This window comes from Petaurus breviceps, unplaced genomic scaffold (genome assembly GCF_028583685.1).
Source record: "Petaurus breviceps papuanus isolate PSGF00001 unplaced genomic scaffold, PetGlider_PUasm1.0 90626, whole genome shotgun sequence".
In the NCBI taxonomy this organism is placed as follows: Eukaryota; Metazoa; Chordata; class Mammalia; order Diprotodontia; family Petauridae; genus Petaurus; species Petaurus breviceps.
The window spans coordinates 494,509-512,291 of NW_027187290.1; the positions used below are offsets into that span (position 1 = coordinate 494,509).

Below are 17,783 nucleotides of genomic sequence, written 5' to 3' on the forward strand. Positions count from 1 at the left end.
TCCTGAACTCAATGGTCTGTCCACAGAGCACCAGTACAGTAATCATTTGAGAACCTGACCAGATCATGCAGAAAGTGCATATGTGTAAACCTACATGTGTGTGCATGTGCCTAAGGGCATACTCTGCCTCATGTTGTCATGACCAGTGGTGTTCCACCCTAAAGTTGATAACAAACCAATCCCAAAGCCCCTCTCTCTGTCACATGGCTCAGTCCTGCCCCTTTATCTAAGAAAAGGCCTATGCAGCTAATTACTCCCTCTAATTTAGGGACACCGGTGACCTGTGGTAGGTGGGGGAGGCGTGTGTGTGCCTTTCATGTCTGCAAACTTGAGAGCAAAACAGTCTCCTCAAAAAAATCCCAGCTGGCCTCAGGCAGTGGTTGCAGCTGCTAGGCCAGAAGCTGGCAGGGCTATGAGGACCATCCACACACCTGCAGACATCAGAATGCTTTGGGTGAAAGGGATTGTTATTTTTGCCTATGGTTTCTCCATGCTTAGCAAAATCACTTTTCACAGTTGAGCAGTGGAGTTCCTATCAAAGCTGAGCATTTCTTCTTCCCAGCCCTCAAATCAGGAAGCAAAACTCAAGGTCCAGGGCCCTTTTTACACTTGCATTGTGAAAGCTGATAGGTGGGTAGATTGGGAAGACACTAATAGCTCAGTACTGCTGGCATCACATGGCAAAACTGATAGGATCGCTCTCAAATGCAGCATGACTTTTCTTTACTGACATACACTAATGACTCCAGTGAAGGTAGAGGCACCTTAGTTCAAAGGAGAAAAAAGAATAGAATTTTGTGGAGCCCTAATTAATTTGCTAATCACTCTGCCCTTCTTCCTCAGTGTCAATCTTTAACACACATAATGGAGTGAAGTTCTGCAGTAATTATTTGCACACATGTCCCTGTTAAGTTCTGTTCAGGTCTCCTTCCTATCCTCCTCTCCCCCCCACATATACAAACAGTTAAGGGGCCATAGCTATCTTAGCCCTAGAGTCCTTCATTTCCTGGGAAATCTGAATGAGCAGCTATTAACAGAGGTACTGAAAAATAAACACGTTCTCCCTTCCTTTCTCCCTCCCCCTCCCCCTCTCCTTCCCCCACCCCATGCAGAATACAGCTCCTTCAAAACCACATTATGAAGGGAGTGGTCAAGCAGTCACCTCTGTTTTCTCTAGTAAGTCTGTCTGCCAAGTCCCAGTGTTCATAGCCACGAAGCACATTGTTGGTGATGTTGACATGGCTGGCTGCCATGTGGTGGATTCGGTGAGGAATGACAATAGGTCCCAAGGATGGTAAAGCACTTGCTGATGAAGGGCTGAGGGACAAAGGCGATGGTGCATCTGTGCTCCTAGGGAACAAAAAAAGAGTCTCACTCTCATGGCCACACACCTCCCTTCCTCTGTCGAATATTCCAGAAGTCTTTTTTTTAACTATTTTTTTTCAAATGGATAGAGGTACTTTTTGACTAATAAAATACAAATTCATTTAAAAGCCAAAAACTTAAGGCACAGTGACGCAGACATTGGAGAAGATGACATCTTGGAGGCAGAATTTTCCCATGGATTTTGGGACCTAACTAAGGCCACTGTTTATCAAGTACATTGATGAAAACATAGGTTCAGACTCCCCTCCCCCAAAATAATTCAAGTGCAGTTGGCTTCAGGAAAATATCTCTCGAGTTGGGTGTATCTGAGACGAGTCCCTAACAGTTTACACTGAGGTGCTAGTGTAGTGTGTTCATCATGATGTCTAAGGAGGATGGGATTTCACTAACCTAAGCTGTGGTAGAGTTGAGTTGTAGAGCCTGAACTAGGGATTGGTAGCCAGTGGGCCTGAAACCCCAACATGAGTGGGGTCTACATCATGGGGAAGAGCTCATCCCAGTGCCCCAAAGGACAAGAAATGCTGTCGTTCCCTCCGAATTGCCTTCCCTAGAGCAGTGCGGTCAAACTTCAATAGAAATGGATCCCTGCAGGCTGCATATTGACTTAGAAAACCACAAATGAACATTTTCTATGTAATATTTTTATTTATTTTGTTAAACATTTCCCAGTTATAATTTAAATTGGTTCAGCAGCCCTTTGAGTCTGGCCCATGAATTTGACACCTCTGCCCCAGAGTAAAGGCCAATTGCCTGGCCCCAACACCTGATGTTTTACCCTGGATTCTCAACATTCAAAAGTGAAATGCTTACCTTCTTCAACCGCAGTGCCTGGCTATGTCCATAGTATTGGTCTAGGTTGGTAAACTTTGTTTTGGGACTTTAAGTGATCCCCAAAGTGATGTTTTAAAATACATACATATATGCACGTGTATATTAATGTATTGACATTTAGGTAACAAACATCACAGTCTTTCAGAGAAACCAGATCTTTCCCAGCCATAATAATTTTCCTACCTGTTACCAGAAGCAGTGATTAGCAGTTAGCAAACACTTGCTGGCCCATTATTGGAGCGTTTTGTGGAAACAACAATGACAGTTTGCTACAAATCCAGTCACCACAATGAGCAAAGTTCAACTCTTAAAAGCCCCCTGTGGAACTGCATTAGAAACTTGAGACCAAGTAGGCCCATGAATGTCTCACTAGGGTTCTTAAAGGCCTGCTCTGGACATCTGCTCTTAATTGCTGGCAGTTCATCTGTGTGTAGCCTATATAAAGAGGAAGGTTTTGAGTTCTCCACTTAGTGTAGGACTAATGTCCCGATATTGATTTTCTTTGAGTTCTAACACTAGCAATTAGGAATCATCTGCTGGCTGCCCACTGTGTGGGGGTCATTTGTGGCTATCTCCTCTCACATGGTGAGATTCATGTGGCTGAAAAATCCTTCAGGGCCATTTTCTTCTGAAATGAATTTCCAAATCCACAGTCAAGGTTTGTAAATCTTCCTTCGGATTGCTTGCCCAGGCCAACATACTGGCTTATCCCTGGAAAACCCACTTAGGAAACCAGTGTGAGAGAAGAGAAAAGCCTTGTTAGGAACACAATGTGTCTGTCTCTATCTTTTCTTTCTTTCTTTTTGCCTTTGAAAGGAAAATTCCACAAAGAAATTCTGATAATTCCCTCTTTATCAACCAGTGCCACATATAAAAATGAGGGTGACTTCAGGTCTGACACTCTCCTGCTGGACAAGTCCCCTCAAATCACTGACAGTGAGTACTTCCTTTCCTGAATGGCCATGTGTAAACCCTAAGTGATAGAAATGCAGGAATGAATGAGGGGACAACCCTTAATAACCTTAAGGCACAGTAAAGCTGAATGTCCACAGATGAAATCTGAGAGTATGCTCCCCACCTAGCCCCATACAGCCCCTGCTAGAAACCATGTATACCTGTGTGAGCTCTTTGGCTTAGGCTGCTCTGTAGGGAAAAGTAGAGAAGGGCAATAAAAAAGGCAGTCCTCCTGCCCACAGATCTCTACCTCCATGTTAGGTATAAAATGGTGTGGGCTATTTCCTGCCATTTTAGGAGCTAGTCACTAGAAGCCATGGTTTTTATAGGAAGACAGGTTAGAAACAATTTTACATTCCTTGTTGATGCATTGGCTTCATCCAAACAGTGGACATTGCCAGAGAGAAGTCGATACAGACTTGCTCATTGACCAGCCTCCAACTGCTATATAATACACCTTTTCTATGTCATTATCATTAATTAGGAGAAAGTAGGAACTTGGAGCATTTTTGTTTTCACACCAGGCTATGAACTGACTTTACAGTATGGCCATCTGAACTCAGTATTTGTACCAGTGAAATGAAAGAATGAATCCTAAACATGATCTAGAATTGTTGTAACACCATTATATCTGGGGGAAAAATTGTCAGTGGACTGTCTACTTTTTGGAATTCCTCTGTTTGATGCCAACACATCAGGAATCACTGATCTTGTCAGTTCATGAAACCCCTCTGCTTCTGGAGATGGAGACCTCTCCCAAACTAACATTCAGGATTAGCAAAATTAAGTGTGTTGCTTAAGGTCGCAAGACTCATGTCATAGATGGGGCTGGAACTTAGGTCTTCCTGACTTCAGCTATTCTAGACTTTGTCTTTTCAGGTCACAAATCCCTTTTTACTGTGGCTGACCTGAGCACACAGAACGTGTTAGGTAGAAACCGTGGTACATCCAGATAAGATTAAGACCTTGTCTCTTTCTTCCAAATCTAACAGAAGAGAGACGTGAACATAAGTAATTATAATGCAACATAGGATGTGACAAGGCAGGGAGGAAACAAAATGCTCTGGGAACTTCAGGGAGGGAGGTGTTCTCTCTGGCTTTCACACCCAAGAGGATAACCTTACCTCTTACTTTCTGGGGGAAAAAAAAAGAGGCAGGAGTTTCTTTACTCGTGTGAATTCTTCCCTCCAGTGTCAGAGGATTTTTTTTGGTTCTACTAATGGCCAATTGTATCCCATCCCATGCCGAGTCCTAAAGGCCTTTGCTTTGCAATTTTGCTGGCAACATCTTCAAGTGCTGTTCTCACCACTGTCTAAAAGTATCCCCCAGATGTGCACAGGTGTTTCTCTTTTGAAAGGAACTAAAATCAAACCCTCCCATGACTTTATGATACCTTTGGAGTTGGCACATTTCTCTTCTTTGTTTCATATGGAATTTAACAAATGAGGAGTCTCTAACCATTATGTCTTTGACTCCCATCCTTATTTCGCCAATGAAATTGCTCCTTTAAAGATCAGTATTCATTTCTTCCTTCCTTTCCTTCTCCTCTTTCCCCCTTCTTTCCTCCTTTACCCTCTCTCTCTTCCTCTACCTCTTTGTGGCATTTGATACAATGCTACTCTCTCCCTATGTAGTTACCATTCCATGACACTACCCTCTTTTGGTTTTCTAGCTGTTCCTGTCTCTTCCCACTTCCCACCCCTGGGTGTTTGCCACGTTTCAGTTCCTCGCCTCTAGGACCAATATAAGGAAAATCTCCCAGAGTAGAAACAATGTAAACAATGGAATTACAGCTAAGGGATGCTCAAGTCCCTTTTGTTGTGGAGTCAGGCCTGCACTTGTAGAATGTTTGGATGTGAGGAGACTGCAATAACTGGCCTGCTGAGGTTATTTTTTATCCCGTTATTCAAAAGCTTTAGAACCTGAGTGAATGGGCTTTCTTTATAAAGAAGCTGCTTTCTTAAAACTGTTTGAAGGCCGTTTTGGAATTCGACTTGACAAGCTCAAGTATGTATTTAAACTCTTTCATTTTTGAATTTTAAAAAATGCTCGTTTCTTAAAGAGCTACTTGTCTGACCCTGCCCATTCTCTATTTTTGTGCATGGAATAGGTTTCCCTGGGCTTTTTCATTTTTATCTTCTGAACTCCAAAGGAGAATCTTTTATCTACTCTATGTATCAATATCAGGGCAGACCCCAATGCAGCCATTCAATTGTGATAAGTTATTGCTTTTTTTTAAAAAATGGAGCTTTTCCTTCATCATGAATATGGAAATGATGTTGAAGAAATTATGCCTGCACCTGTAGTATCTTGTCTGAGTATTTAGAGAGAGAGGATCAGTTATACTTGAAATAGGAAAGTGTGAAAAACTACTGACAACGGGGTCTTGTATTTATAAGGGTACTTTTCCTTTTTAAAGTGTTTTCCACATAATTTAATTTATTTTCACATCTGTGTAAGAGATGAAGGGCAGGTGGCATCATTTTTACTCGACTGTAGCAAACATTGATTAAACGCCTTGTGTGTGCCAGAAATTGGGGCCACAGAACCTGAAAAGGAGCTTAACACTAGGCCTTGGGAAGCTACCCCTTTTCTTTGCCTGTAGCTGTGCTGTTCTCCTTTATCCTTCCTCTCCATCCATTCTTACAAGGCCCTCTCACTCTCTTCTCCTTCACCTTGCCCCAACACCCTTCTCCTCCCTCATCATTCCCTTCCCTCTCTCTCTTCTTCTCATGCTCAGCTCTTTGATCGTTTCTTATTTTGTTTGTATATATTTTCCGAGACAACATTTTTTTCTGAGGACCACTTGAGCTGTATGCACCCTGCCCTCGTGTTTTGGCCTACTGTCTCATTGCCCTTCCCTCTTTTTTACATACTCTCCCATTATCTGTTTCATTGTTCAGGATGCTGTTGTTTAGTTTCTATCTGCAGTTTATTTGTGTTTTTGCTCATGTTCCCCACATTACTATTTTTCTTGTATTACAGAATATGTTTAATATTTTTGCTTTCTGTACATTAGCGATTTTTATGTGCCCAAACATATTTTAAATGTTAGTGTTGCTTCCCCTCCCCCCTAAAATTAGTGTGGTTGATACTAATTTGATGTCGGTCTTCTGCAATCGGCTCTTGGGTTTTCTGCTCTGTTAACTGCTTCTGGAACTTACTGAAAGTAGTCTGCTTGCAGATGTCTTTCTCCTTTTTACTCTTCTCCCTGCCCACGTCAGAGTATTGTTTGGGATCCCTTTTTCCCCTCATGCTCCTTCTTTTCACTACTGCCCTTCTTTATTTCATTTACTTCCTCTTCTCCCCTTCTTGACCTAGAACCCCTCCTCAGGTACTCTCTTTTCCTCCTTTTCTTTCTTAGTTTCTCTTTTCTCTCACTCTATTTCCTCCCTTTATTCCCTTTCTCTCCCTACTGACTCTTTCCTCACCTCTTCTAAACACACACACAAGTTTAGGGGTCATCCTTACAGACATCCTGGTCCATGCTAACTCCTAGGGTTATCTTCTGGAATCTTCTCAAATGCTCCTTTTCCTTCCCTATGTCTTAGTCCCACGTAGCTGTGCTTCTGCTTCTACCTCTAGATCCAAACTTTGCAAGCTTTTTCTTACTCATCATCTTTGACTTCTCATTTGTACCTATGAATCTGAAAATCATCTCTCCACAGAAAACTTCCAAATTTCTATATCCAGTCATACATCCTTGACTACTTGTTCATATATGGTCTTCTTGGATATCTCGTAGTCAGTTCAAATCCAACATGTCAAAAACAGAACCCTGTATCTTTCCCCACTCCAAAATTTTGTTTCTGTTCAGTGGGACACACCATTCCAGTCAGTCCATTTCCCAACCTTGGAATCATCTCTAACTTTTCATTTTCCTCCATTGTCCCCTCTCAGATTCAGGCACTTGCTTATGATGACCACCACCATCATTCAGACCCTTGTCACCTACTGCCTGGACTACTGTGATAGATAGCCTCCTAACTGATCTTCCTGACTCCAGTCTCTCCCCTCTCCAATCTATCTTCCAACACAGCTGCCAAAAAATCTTCCTGAGGCATAAGATTGACTGTGTTACTGCTTTGCTCAAAAAGCCGGATGGCTCTTCCCTGTATTACCTCTAGGATAAAACATAAGCTACTCAGCTTAGCATTTAAATCCTTTCACAATCTGGTTCCAGTCTATCTTTCTGGGCCTCCTGCATATTAATCACCACCCCTTCCCTTTATCCCCCTTCCAGGAATTCACCTTCTCAGCCAAACTGGGTTATCAGGGAGTTTTTCCTTGAACTGGACAGTCTGTCTCCTTCCCCTCCTACATTTGCATAGCTCCTCCCTATTTAATCACCAAGCATTTTATTAAGGGCTTCTGGTGATGTGGTCCCAGGCCTCAAAGAGTTTACATTTTATTGGAAGGGCACAATAGATTCACAGGCTCTGGACAAAATAAAGATGCAGTAATTTGGGGGTGGTGCCTCTGGAGGTGAATAGCACTGCAGCTGAGGCTTTCTGGGAGCTAAGGATTCCAAGAGGCAAAGATGAGAAGGTAAAGCCTGGGGGCCAGCCTGTGTGCAAAAGCATTGCAGTGGGAGATGGGGTGTCACCGATTCACAGATAAAGAGAAATATGTATCAGCTTGGAAAGCTAAGATGGGGCTTAAAGTACTGAAGAGATATGCTTGTATTTATCCTGGAGGCATTGGGATGCCATGGAAGCTTCTCGAGCTGGTACATGGCCATTGGCATCCCTGTGCTTCAGGAATAGTGATTTGGCAGCTGTGTAGGGGATGGAGAAGAAGGGAGGGAACCGGACACAGGGAGGTCAGTCAGGAAGTTATTGCCCTGGTCTAGGCCAGAGGGGATGGGGGGTGCTTGGAGACAAGCAGAGGACATATGATTGCCCAGACCTAGCAGCCGATGTCTTCCCTCTAGGCCCACTGCAGATACCACCTCTTTGGTGAAGCCTTTCTTGTTATTTCCCCACGTGGTATTCTTTATAAATGCATAACAAAGTGCCTTGCACCTATTCAAAGTTGGAAGGGTCTATAGGGAAAATTTGCTGTGGGAATGCCCTTAAGTCTACTTGCCTATGACTTTGTAGAGGAGTCCTCCTGCCTGGCTCCCACACAACTGGTGAGTGGAATCTGAAGCCAGAGCCTGGTGGCTCTGCACCTAGTGGTTACCAGCTGTGCCCTGCTGTCTCTAGTCTGTGTACCTTGCATGAAACAGGTACTTAACGAATGGTTTTTTTAACTTATTGAGTTATCCCTATTTGTTGTTATAAGTGGGAAAATCCAGAGATTTCATCTAGATTGTAACTAGAGTCATTGAGTGTCATTAGTCTATGGGCTCTTTGCCATCTCTGAATTGGACTACACAACTTCCCAAGTACCTCAGATATTACTGTCCAACATTCCAAATTGCACGAAGAAAGGACCTTAAAAAGAATTAGTCAACTCCCTCCCATGGCAAAGGAGGAAACTGAGGCATAGGGTGCTTAGATGCCTTATCCATGATCAATAGCTAGTCGGTGTTCTATACAAATGGGGGTGGAACCCCAGTTTCCTGATGGCCCCTCTAAGAATAAGGGCCCTGCAATATCAGTGCTCTTTCAATAAGACCACCCTAGTGAGATGGTTTCTTCAAGCCTCATATCATCATTACATGATGCGATTTTACATTTTAGGTCAGGGTATTTTAGCATTAATATAAGAATTGTCATTATGGCTCCAATAATTGGTTGACTAAGTGCCTTTCCATTTTCATCACTATTCTGTCTTTAGTTTTATTAAACAGCACTTACCATATATCAATGAATATTTCATTGGTCTTTCGGTGCTGAGTGAATTATTGAAAAACTGTTGTGATAGCAGTTAACTTTCCTTTAACTCCCTGAAATGGTGGCACTTGCTGCCTGATTAGTGGATCTTTTTATAACCCTCATTTGGCTTAAAGATCAAAGGGACCAAGAACGTGGCATCAAATCGCCTCTCAACTTTTTCATTTTGTCTTTTGCTGGAGCCTGAGACTAGACAAAACCACCCTCACTGAAGAACTGACCTTCATTCCAGAGTTGTAAATGGAAAAGGATTTTTGACCTAGAAAAGAATTCCTTTTCATGAAGAAGCAAGTAATTTTTAGAAAATACTTACTTTTCACAGCTTCCCCATGAGGATGCTAACTGGCCAGGCGTGGAAGAACTCTGGAGAGAGAGAGAGAGGGAGAGAGAGAGAGAGAGAGAGAGAGAGAGAGAGAGAGAGAGAGAGAGAATGAGGAAATCTATTTTGTAATTTATTAATTCAGAAACAGATGGAAGTGTGATTTAAAGTACATTAATATTGATTACGGCGTTCCTGGCTGCCTCCTGTTTCGTTTGCAGGAGCTGGAATGTGTGTATGCAGCATGTCAGCACCCAATGCACAGTGCTTGATGAAAATAGCTGGTTAGGATAATTAGTGGGCCCCAATCAGGACCATGAAAGTCACTTGATGAAAGATATGAGCTACTAAAAGGCCCAGTGAAATCAGAATCAGTTTTCTAAGAAGTGGCTTAATTATCTTTGTATGAAATTTAGTCTGCAAAACAGGTTCTTGTGAGTGTAAGAAGCTGGTCACCTTTAGCAAGAAGAAAAACACTTTTCCCAGGTGGAAAGATACCACCTGCAAGGGGGGTAGCACCCACTTGGAGTAGGTGGGAAGAGACACTTTCCGATTCTTTAGGAAGGTGGGCTACAGACAGGAAGACCAACTTTATGGAATTAAACCAGCCCTCTCAAGGAGACTTTCTATGTCCTTTGGCCACTCCTTTCACTTGAAAGTGGAACTGCTTTTCTACTTCCTGGTAGAATTGGGATGACTTAAAGAACAAGCTGTCAATATTTTTGTGTACATGATTTGGTGGAGGAGGGCAGAACCCAGAAATCCCTCTCAGTATAGCAGTAACAGACCCAGGCCTGAGTAGGAATGGGCCTTAGTCAGCCCTCATCAAATTTGTGGGGAAAGGGATCTCCAGACCTCTACCAAGCCACATCAGCCCCCCAGGACCACCTACTGTCACTGACCAGAGGCAGCATCCCCCAGACCAGTGGCTCTGACTGCAGCCTGTCCCCCACAGTTAGAATCTAGGGCTTATAGCTCTTGGGGAGATGGAACCTGGCAGCTGACTCTGAAGGGGCTATAGTCTTCACCTCTTCAGGAGCCACGACTAATGAAGACCCAGAAAAGGAAGTTTTTACTATCCTTGGGATTGTCAAATGGCGGGATGCCAGGATTTTGTTTTGTTCAGTTGTTTCAGTCCTATCAGACTCTCTGTGACCCCATTTGGGTTTTTTTTGGCAAAGATATTGGAGTGGTTTGCTCTTTCCTTCTCCAGCTCATTTTACAGATGAGGAACTTAGGCAGACAGGGCTGAGTGACTTGCCCAGGATCTCACAGCTAGTCAGTGTCTGAGGCTGGATGAGGATGAGTATTCCCCAGTCCAGGCCCAGTGCTCTGCACTGTGGTGCCGTCTAGCTGCCCTGGCATCAGGATTTCCAAAGCATCTGACATAGACTGGCTCTTGTGCTGCTCACAACAGTTCTGTGAAGTAGGTGCTAGTATTCCGTTTTATGAAATTGAAGCAGGCCAGACTCATCCCACCCTTCCTCTCAAACCCTCTGGGAAGATGCCACTTGGTACTAATTCTCTTTGTATCTACCTGTAAAAAAGTACCTCTCTTGGTTGTCCCCCATCAGGATGAAGCTTCCCACAGGCTCTCTCTCATTCATTCTATTTTTTGTAGGGGCTTGGTACCAACTATCTTGGTAAGTTGCAATGAGCTGCCTCCTGGCTGCAAGCCTGGTTGAGTCTGGGGAATTTCTTACTGGGCACTTTAGGGTTTGCTGATTCTAGTCTCCCTTGTCCCCCAGAAAGCAGTCCTCTCCCCAATTCCTTATAAGCTTCTGATAAACAGTGAGGTAGAGATGCCATGTCCCCACCACTAAATAGTAGCTGGAAGATCTTGGGTGAGGCCTGAAGCCAGTAATACCTGTATCACTGCCCTTGTGGGATTGGGGAGGGGGGAGAATCCAAAGAGCTAATGGACGAGTGGGCTTTGCAAGTATAAAACATTCTAAAAAGGTACGTTGTCATTTCAGTGAGGGAGGTAACTCTACCCTCACTTGGTTATTGTTGCCTTTTGAGGGAAGGATTTATGATAAATCCTTGCCCTTTCTCTGCTAAGAGAGACAGCAGACCTTGTCCCTGTTTAATAGTTATTGTTCCCGTTCCCACACACTTACTGGTTTTCCCAAAGGGACTTCAGTGCAGAGAGGGACAGGAGGCATGTTCTGACTATAAACATGACTTTCAAATATCACTGAAACTGCCCAAGGCCCTTTTTGTCAATCAGGACAATATTGAGGTGACTGAACCGTTTTATTTTCTCTTCTGTGACCCAAATCAAATGTAAGCATAGCACAGGGTCCCCAAGAAGGGGTGGCCAGTATAACCTGGCTGGCAAAAAGTCTGTTCTCTGCAAATTGACATTTAATAACGTGCCTGTCGGATCTCATTAGTCATTTCATTCACCAAAAGATACAAAATCAGGATTACCTTAAAATATTCCATCAGAGATCTGGAATACTTCATAGCATGGTCCCTCTTTAGTTTAAACATTCTCAAGTACAGGAGCGATAAGCATCGGTAGCTGTGGTAATTAGGAAAGGATTATGTTAATTCCAGTGTGTAATAAACTGTATAAAATGGCAATGTGTATATATTTTTAGTTTCTTTCCTAAGATTAGATAGCCTGAGAAATGTAAGAAAATAACGGGAAAAGTGGGGGAGGGAGGGAGGGAGAAGCATTAAAAGCCCATCTTGATAACAGTACAGATCTTTAGTCAGCTGCTGAGACCATCCATTAGTTATCCTTTAACAGTTTAATAGAAAACAAGAATAATGGTCTGGTAGCGGCAGCTTATGGAGCTCTAAAGTCTTTTTTTTTCAGGCTTTTAGCTGCTTTTCTCATGTTGTCCACGGGACTCACCATAAAATTGCAAGTCTCTTGTCCCATTCGGTGGCAGAAGAGCAGGTGAAATTCTTGAGCCTCAGGGCATACCTTTGGAAATAAAGAAAACATTCAGCACTCCTTGAGGGCAAGGGCCTTCGGGTGCAAAGCCTAGAAGCCCAGGATCTCCAGAGTTCTATGCAAAAGCATGAAGATCAGCACAGGAAATCAGAGTCAGAACAGTTTGCTGGGAGAAGCTTGATGTAATATCCTGAAAGTAAAGCATGCACGGCGCTTTGGTGGGACAGTGACGAAATGACTGTCTTTGAAATATTATGAACTTGAGACCCCTAAGCTCCCTGGGAGCCAGAAGCCTCTGCATAGGGGTCTTTCCCCTTGTGATGGCACTTACTGATGGGGCTGGGCCTTCAGATGAGAGGGGCAATGACATCCCCCATTCTCAGAGGCCATGCTCCCCTTTGAAGGCATGCTTTCTATCATTCTGCATAGTTCTCTCTTTATAATGTGCTGCATTCTGCTTCTACCCTCTAGTCAATACTTTTCCAGGAATTTTGTGGGAAATCTCTTTTACATACTCTCATGTATGCATCATACATGCTTACATTACAGTTAGAGTCAGGAAGACCCAAGTTCAATCAAGTCATGTCTTGAATGCCTGCTGACCCTGGGACCCTAGGCAGATGACATGTCCCCTCTGAGGCCAGAAGTTGTAGAATAGCAGCCAGCCTGGCTGCGGAAACTTCTTCTCCCAGTGAAAAGTTCCCCACTCAGAGGAAGGCACTTGTCCTGGTACCCTCAACTCTACCTCTACACAAACCCTCGTGTAAACCTACATACGTATGGACAAAGGTGGTACATTGGAGGCAGGGAGACTCATCTGTGTGACTTCAAATCTCACCATAGACACTTCCTAGCTGTGTGACCCTGGGCAACTCACTGAATCTCTGTCTGCCTGCCTCAGTTTCCTCATCTGTAAAATGGGGATCAAAGTAGTGCTTCCCTCCCTGGGTTGTTGTGAAGATCTGATGAGATACTATTTATCAAGTGTTTAGCACAATGCCTAGCACACAGTAGGTGCTATATAAATGTGAGCTGTTTTTATTATGATGACATAGTATGTCTGACTGGCAGTATGCTAGGGCCACTTTGAGATGCCCTGTTCTAACTCTTCTCATGTTACAGATGAGTAAAGTCCTGTAAGTCATGAGGGGCAGGCTTAGGACTGGAATCCACAATAGTGAATTCCACATTCTCTGTGCTTTGCCCCCTGCAAGGAAGTGAGCCTATCACAGTTCTATCTTGGGGAACATGAGGTGCACCACACTCTCATGGGTGGGCGGTAGGCAGTAATTCACTGTATATATTAATGACAAATGCGTTCCATGTGCCACTAGCTGTGATAGCAGCACTGTGGGGTCTCAGCTTCTAACCAGGCTTGGAAACACTTCTGCAGTATTTTCTACACAAAGTGGCATTTCTAAAGGAGGGGTCAAGTTCACTTCTAAGATCTGTGCCTCATTCACTTGGAGGGCTATGGTATTGTTGCTGTTTTTAAAAATTCCTCCCCCCCCATTCAGGTGATCAAAGGGGGAGGATGCCTGCTCCCCTCCCTCTCCTTTTTTTCCCTTTTAACTAATCATACTCCATTCGGTGCATTGAGGCTCTTGAAAAATCAATTCATCGCATAAAATCATTGTACTGAGCTTTAATGCAATTTCACAGGTACTTGTGCTGGAATAAGTAATAGGGTTCAGTGTTGCATCAGGAAGTTTAAAGGTATATGAAGGCTTTGATGAGTTCTCAGAGTACAGGCAGGAATCCTAACTTCCCTCTGCCCCCACCCCCAGCCCCACCCCAACATGAGACACTCTGGGGGACTTAGATTCTGCTTCATCTTGTTCCGTTGCTGCCCAGGCCCTGGCCTGAGGGAGTGCCCATTTTCAGACACAGGGACCTGATGCATCCCACCTACACCCCCTCCCCCTCCCCCAGTCATACAATGTAAAGCATAGTTTTAGCATGCAATAAATCCCATTTCCTTTTGAAGCAGATCAGAGGCCTAGCGAGGGCTCTGAAACATTTAAGTGCCATTGAACTGTAAGGGGCTAGTGGCAATGAGGAATGAATTTTACCTGGCATTATTTCCCTAGTAAGGCCTAGAAAGATTTCATAACTTTACAAAATAGAGGAAAGAGGAAGGGGGTGGGGCTTTACTAGTGTCTCCAAACTCCTGGGAAAGGGATGGGCACCGCAGTGGTGAGAGGCACGCCAATGGTGGAGGGAAAGAATGGAGATTTCCCATTAATCTCTTTACTTTGTTGAAGTTGACCTGGCCCCTTAGTTTATCTTGTTTAATTGAGATCACTCTCCAGTCATTAGTTACACACTGTTTCCATCCTATATGCCTGTTGCCACTCTGTTAGCAGAAGAGTGAGCATTATGAAACGAGGGTCCATATGGGTCTGCCACTGTTCCTGAGCTGTAGTATCAAGGCCCAATTTCCAGCTGAGTTGTTGTTACAGGCCCCTGAAGCATGGCACAGTTGGAAAGAGCCCTTGGATTAGGAGTCAGGAGACCCGGTTCTCTCATTTCCCAGATGAGTAACTGTGGGCAGCTCCGATTCCCTTTTGCAAAAAGAGGGGGGGTCAGATGGGACACTCTCGTAGGTCCCTCCTGGCTCTAACAATGGACTCTCTGCAAAGATTAGAGGGGATGCTTTTTCCTTTTCTTTCTCATGTGTGTGTGCGCGTGCGCCTTAAAAGACTTTTGTCTCTTCCACAACCTAGACCAATAGCCCGGAAAATTTCAGTTTTAAAAAGTAAATGAAACCAGGAAACTTTGTAGTTGAATCTCTCCCCTCTCGTCTTCCCTCTTTTCACCCTCCTCTCCCTCAAATGCCAGTACAAATGGAAAAAATCAGTCTGTTCTCCATCTGTGACCTTAAATGCCAGCTTGGAGCTCAGAATAATTTTTTTTTAATAATTAGGACAGAAAAAAGGGTTTATAATGGAAATCCTGATAGCCCCACTTTAAGGGTTTTGAATTATAAAACTACACCTTTTAAAAGACAAGTGCTGTTGCCAAATGGTGAAATGACTATACTTTATTTCCACCTACTACATTTCCATTTTAATTTTATGAACATTGCAAATTATAACACTCACATTATAACCTCTAAAGGGGCTAATTTATAAAAATTGTGTCCATCAATTATAAATTTTCCATGACATTAATAAAATGACAAGAACTAATTATGATGATTTCAGAAATGAAGATGCCTTGGCCAAATCATGAATATGTTGAAATTATATTTTTTAAAACATAGAAGTTCTAATTATGACTGGAACGAGGTAATGAAAATGATCACAGTAAGGACATTAACCTGATGAGCTCCACAGTTTCCGAGTACATGGTGTATGGAGATTTTGCCTCCAGTGGGTCCCGCTCCATTGCGTTTCCGCACTCGATGAAGGAGAGGGCTGCATCAGTGTAATAGACAGCTTTTCCAAACTTCTCTCCCTGAAATGGACAAATGGGTGTTCAGCTTTTCTCCTCCAAAAATAGAGATTACACAAAGAATGCGACACTTTTTAAAAGGTATCCATTCCCTTCAAGGATTAACAGACTGACTTTTGGAGGTGAATACAATGACCCACACAAAAAGGAAGGAGATTTGTAACAAATACAGTCCATCTACCCTTTCCTCTCTTCCCTTGGCAGGGGAGGGGAGACATGGAATGGGGTAGACTGCTTCGATGAGACCCAGCTGCAGATATGACTAAAATTGTAGCCTAGAGTCCATTTTCCTGTTCTGCTTTGATTCACTGCTCATTGTGAGCACCCTGCTACACAGAAGAGAAGTAACGGATTGGTGCCATTTGTCATGAAAAATGTGAAGTTGTGGTAGGGCTGTTGACAAAAATCTTATCACTTTCATTGTAAATGCTGTCCTGCAATAGTGTCAAAAAAAGCCCTGACTACAGCATTCCAAAATATTTTATTTCCCAAGAATTTAATGGCAAAAAGGTTTATCTCTGATAGTGGTCATCCTAAAACTGACTCAGATGTCCTGATTTCTTTTGTTGTGTAATGAATATTGTATATGACATTTTCTACTGAGGATTTGATAAGAGTATTTAACATTTTCCATTTCTGATAGCTAGATGTGTGCTTTCCACTAATACAGTCTTTTATGTTAAACAACCAACATAATGTTCTTTGACAATTTCTCTCTATATCTCATATCAAAATATTTTCTAAGCAACTGTAAGGGTTTCAGTTCTCCAAATGGCATAGTCGCTATCTCCAACAAAGGATTAAGTAACAGTGGAGAATGATCTGAGTTACAGATCCAGCTGAATCTGCTGGGACAATGGCTCTCTCTTCTTAAATACATGTGCTTCAGCTTTTATGTACTGCAGAAAATCATAGCTTAATTTCTGTAAACTGTTGGGTAAATATTTATTTGCATGAAATTCAGCCTTTCAATCAAAGCTCTTCTGGGAAAACCTGTGCATTCATGGGAGAGATTTCTGTGGTGGTGGTATTTTTTTTTCTTTTCCCTCTCATCTCACAAGGTAATTTCCTTAAGCCAGTAGCTCCCAGCCTCATGTTGGCCTGTCTTTTGGGGACTCTTAGCCCCAGTTCTGACCTCTTTTCATGGAGCTGTCTGGTGCTGCTATACTTCCTTTGGTGGCAGACAGACTGGACCTGAGAAGGATAAAGGCTGATGCCTGCTCTTAAGTAATTTCTCCATCTCCCTTGTTTTAACTTCTGGAGAAATCTGCCTTTGCATAGTGTCAGGTGTCCAGCTTGGCCGACTCACATCTGCTCACGTAAAGGACATTTGATTTACTCACTTATTTGGGTTCCGACTGAGGATGGAAGACCTAAGGTCTTCCCTCAGTTGTGCTAGCAATTTGTAGACTTCTAGAGAGAGCTACCATCACAAGCCTTTTAGTTCTTCCCTGATGCTTGTGCTAGTCACATGTCCAATCCTCCCAGCACCTCGAACAGAGCTGGCAATTTTGCTTGTCTCCTCATGTCAGTTTGGAGGCTCATGAAACAATCATTTCTGAGGGGAATGATTCCGACCAGTGGGATGTTAGTCCCAGATAGCAGCTGTATGACTTTATCTGACCAAAAGAGGAACAAAACTGGCAGCTTGTGAGGCACACGCTAATGAGTGATTCTTAGATATCAGTGTTGCCAAGAACTTGTCCATGGCACGGCAATGGCGCGGTGCCCCATTAAGAGCTCTCTCAGCTGGGTGGTGCCTTCTCAGGCCATTTCTGCTCCAGCACCTCTCCTAATGGTGTCAGGCTTAGTCAGAGGTGAGGATGCAGAGAGCAACATGCCACTTTTAAAGAGACTTTAGAAAGGAGAATGGCAGAACCCTCATTGGCACAGACGGCTATGTGTTTGTTAGCACGGGGCAACAAGTTAATGTTAAAACTAAGACTGCTTCCCTTTAAGGGCTCATCTGGGGGTGGGGGGAGGAGCTGTCAGTGTTCTCTTAGACCATGTTCCTAGCCTGTACTACTCACTGTGGGATACCTTTAACAAAAAGGCATCTCAGGAAATATAACTAGCTTAATGACAATCA

General features: G+C 43.3%; 1 protein-coding gene and 1 long non-coding RNA gene across 2 annotated transcripts in view; one reads left to right on the plus strand and one right to left on the minus strand.

The window, feature by feature from the left end:
• The window catches only part of LOC138143064 (uncharacterized), a 289,623-nt gene that overhangs the window by 224,692 nt on the left and 47,148 nt on the right, over positions 1-17,783 (plus strand). The window lies entirely within an intron of this gene.
• The window catches only part of AFF2 (ALF transcription elongation factor 2), a 145,614-nt gene that overhangs the window by 7,286 nt on the left and 120,545 nt on the right, over positions 1-17,783 (minus strand). Inside the window, exons 12-16 of the mRNA XM_069064242.1 lie at positions 15,561-15,697; positions 12,197-12,268; positions 11,764-11,857; positions 9,325-9,374; positions 1,163-1,350 (exon numbers count right to left, since the gene is read on the minus strand). Of these exons, the coding sequence (XP_068920343.1) occupies positions 1,163-1,350; positions 9,325-9,374; positions 11,764-11,857; positions 12,197-12,268; positions 15,561-15,697 (541 nt within the window). The remainder of the gene's footprint in view (positions 1-1,162; positions 1,351-9,324; positions 9,375-11,763; positions 11,858-12,196; positions 12,269-15,560; positions 15,698-17,783) is intronic.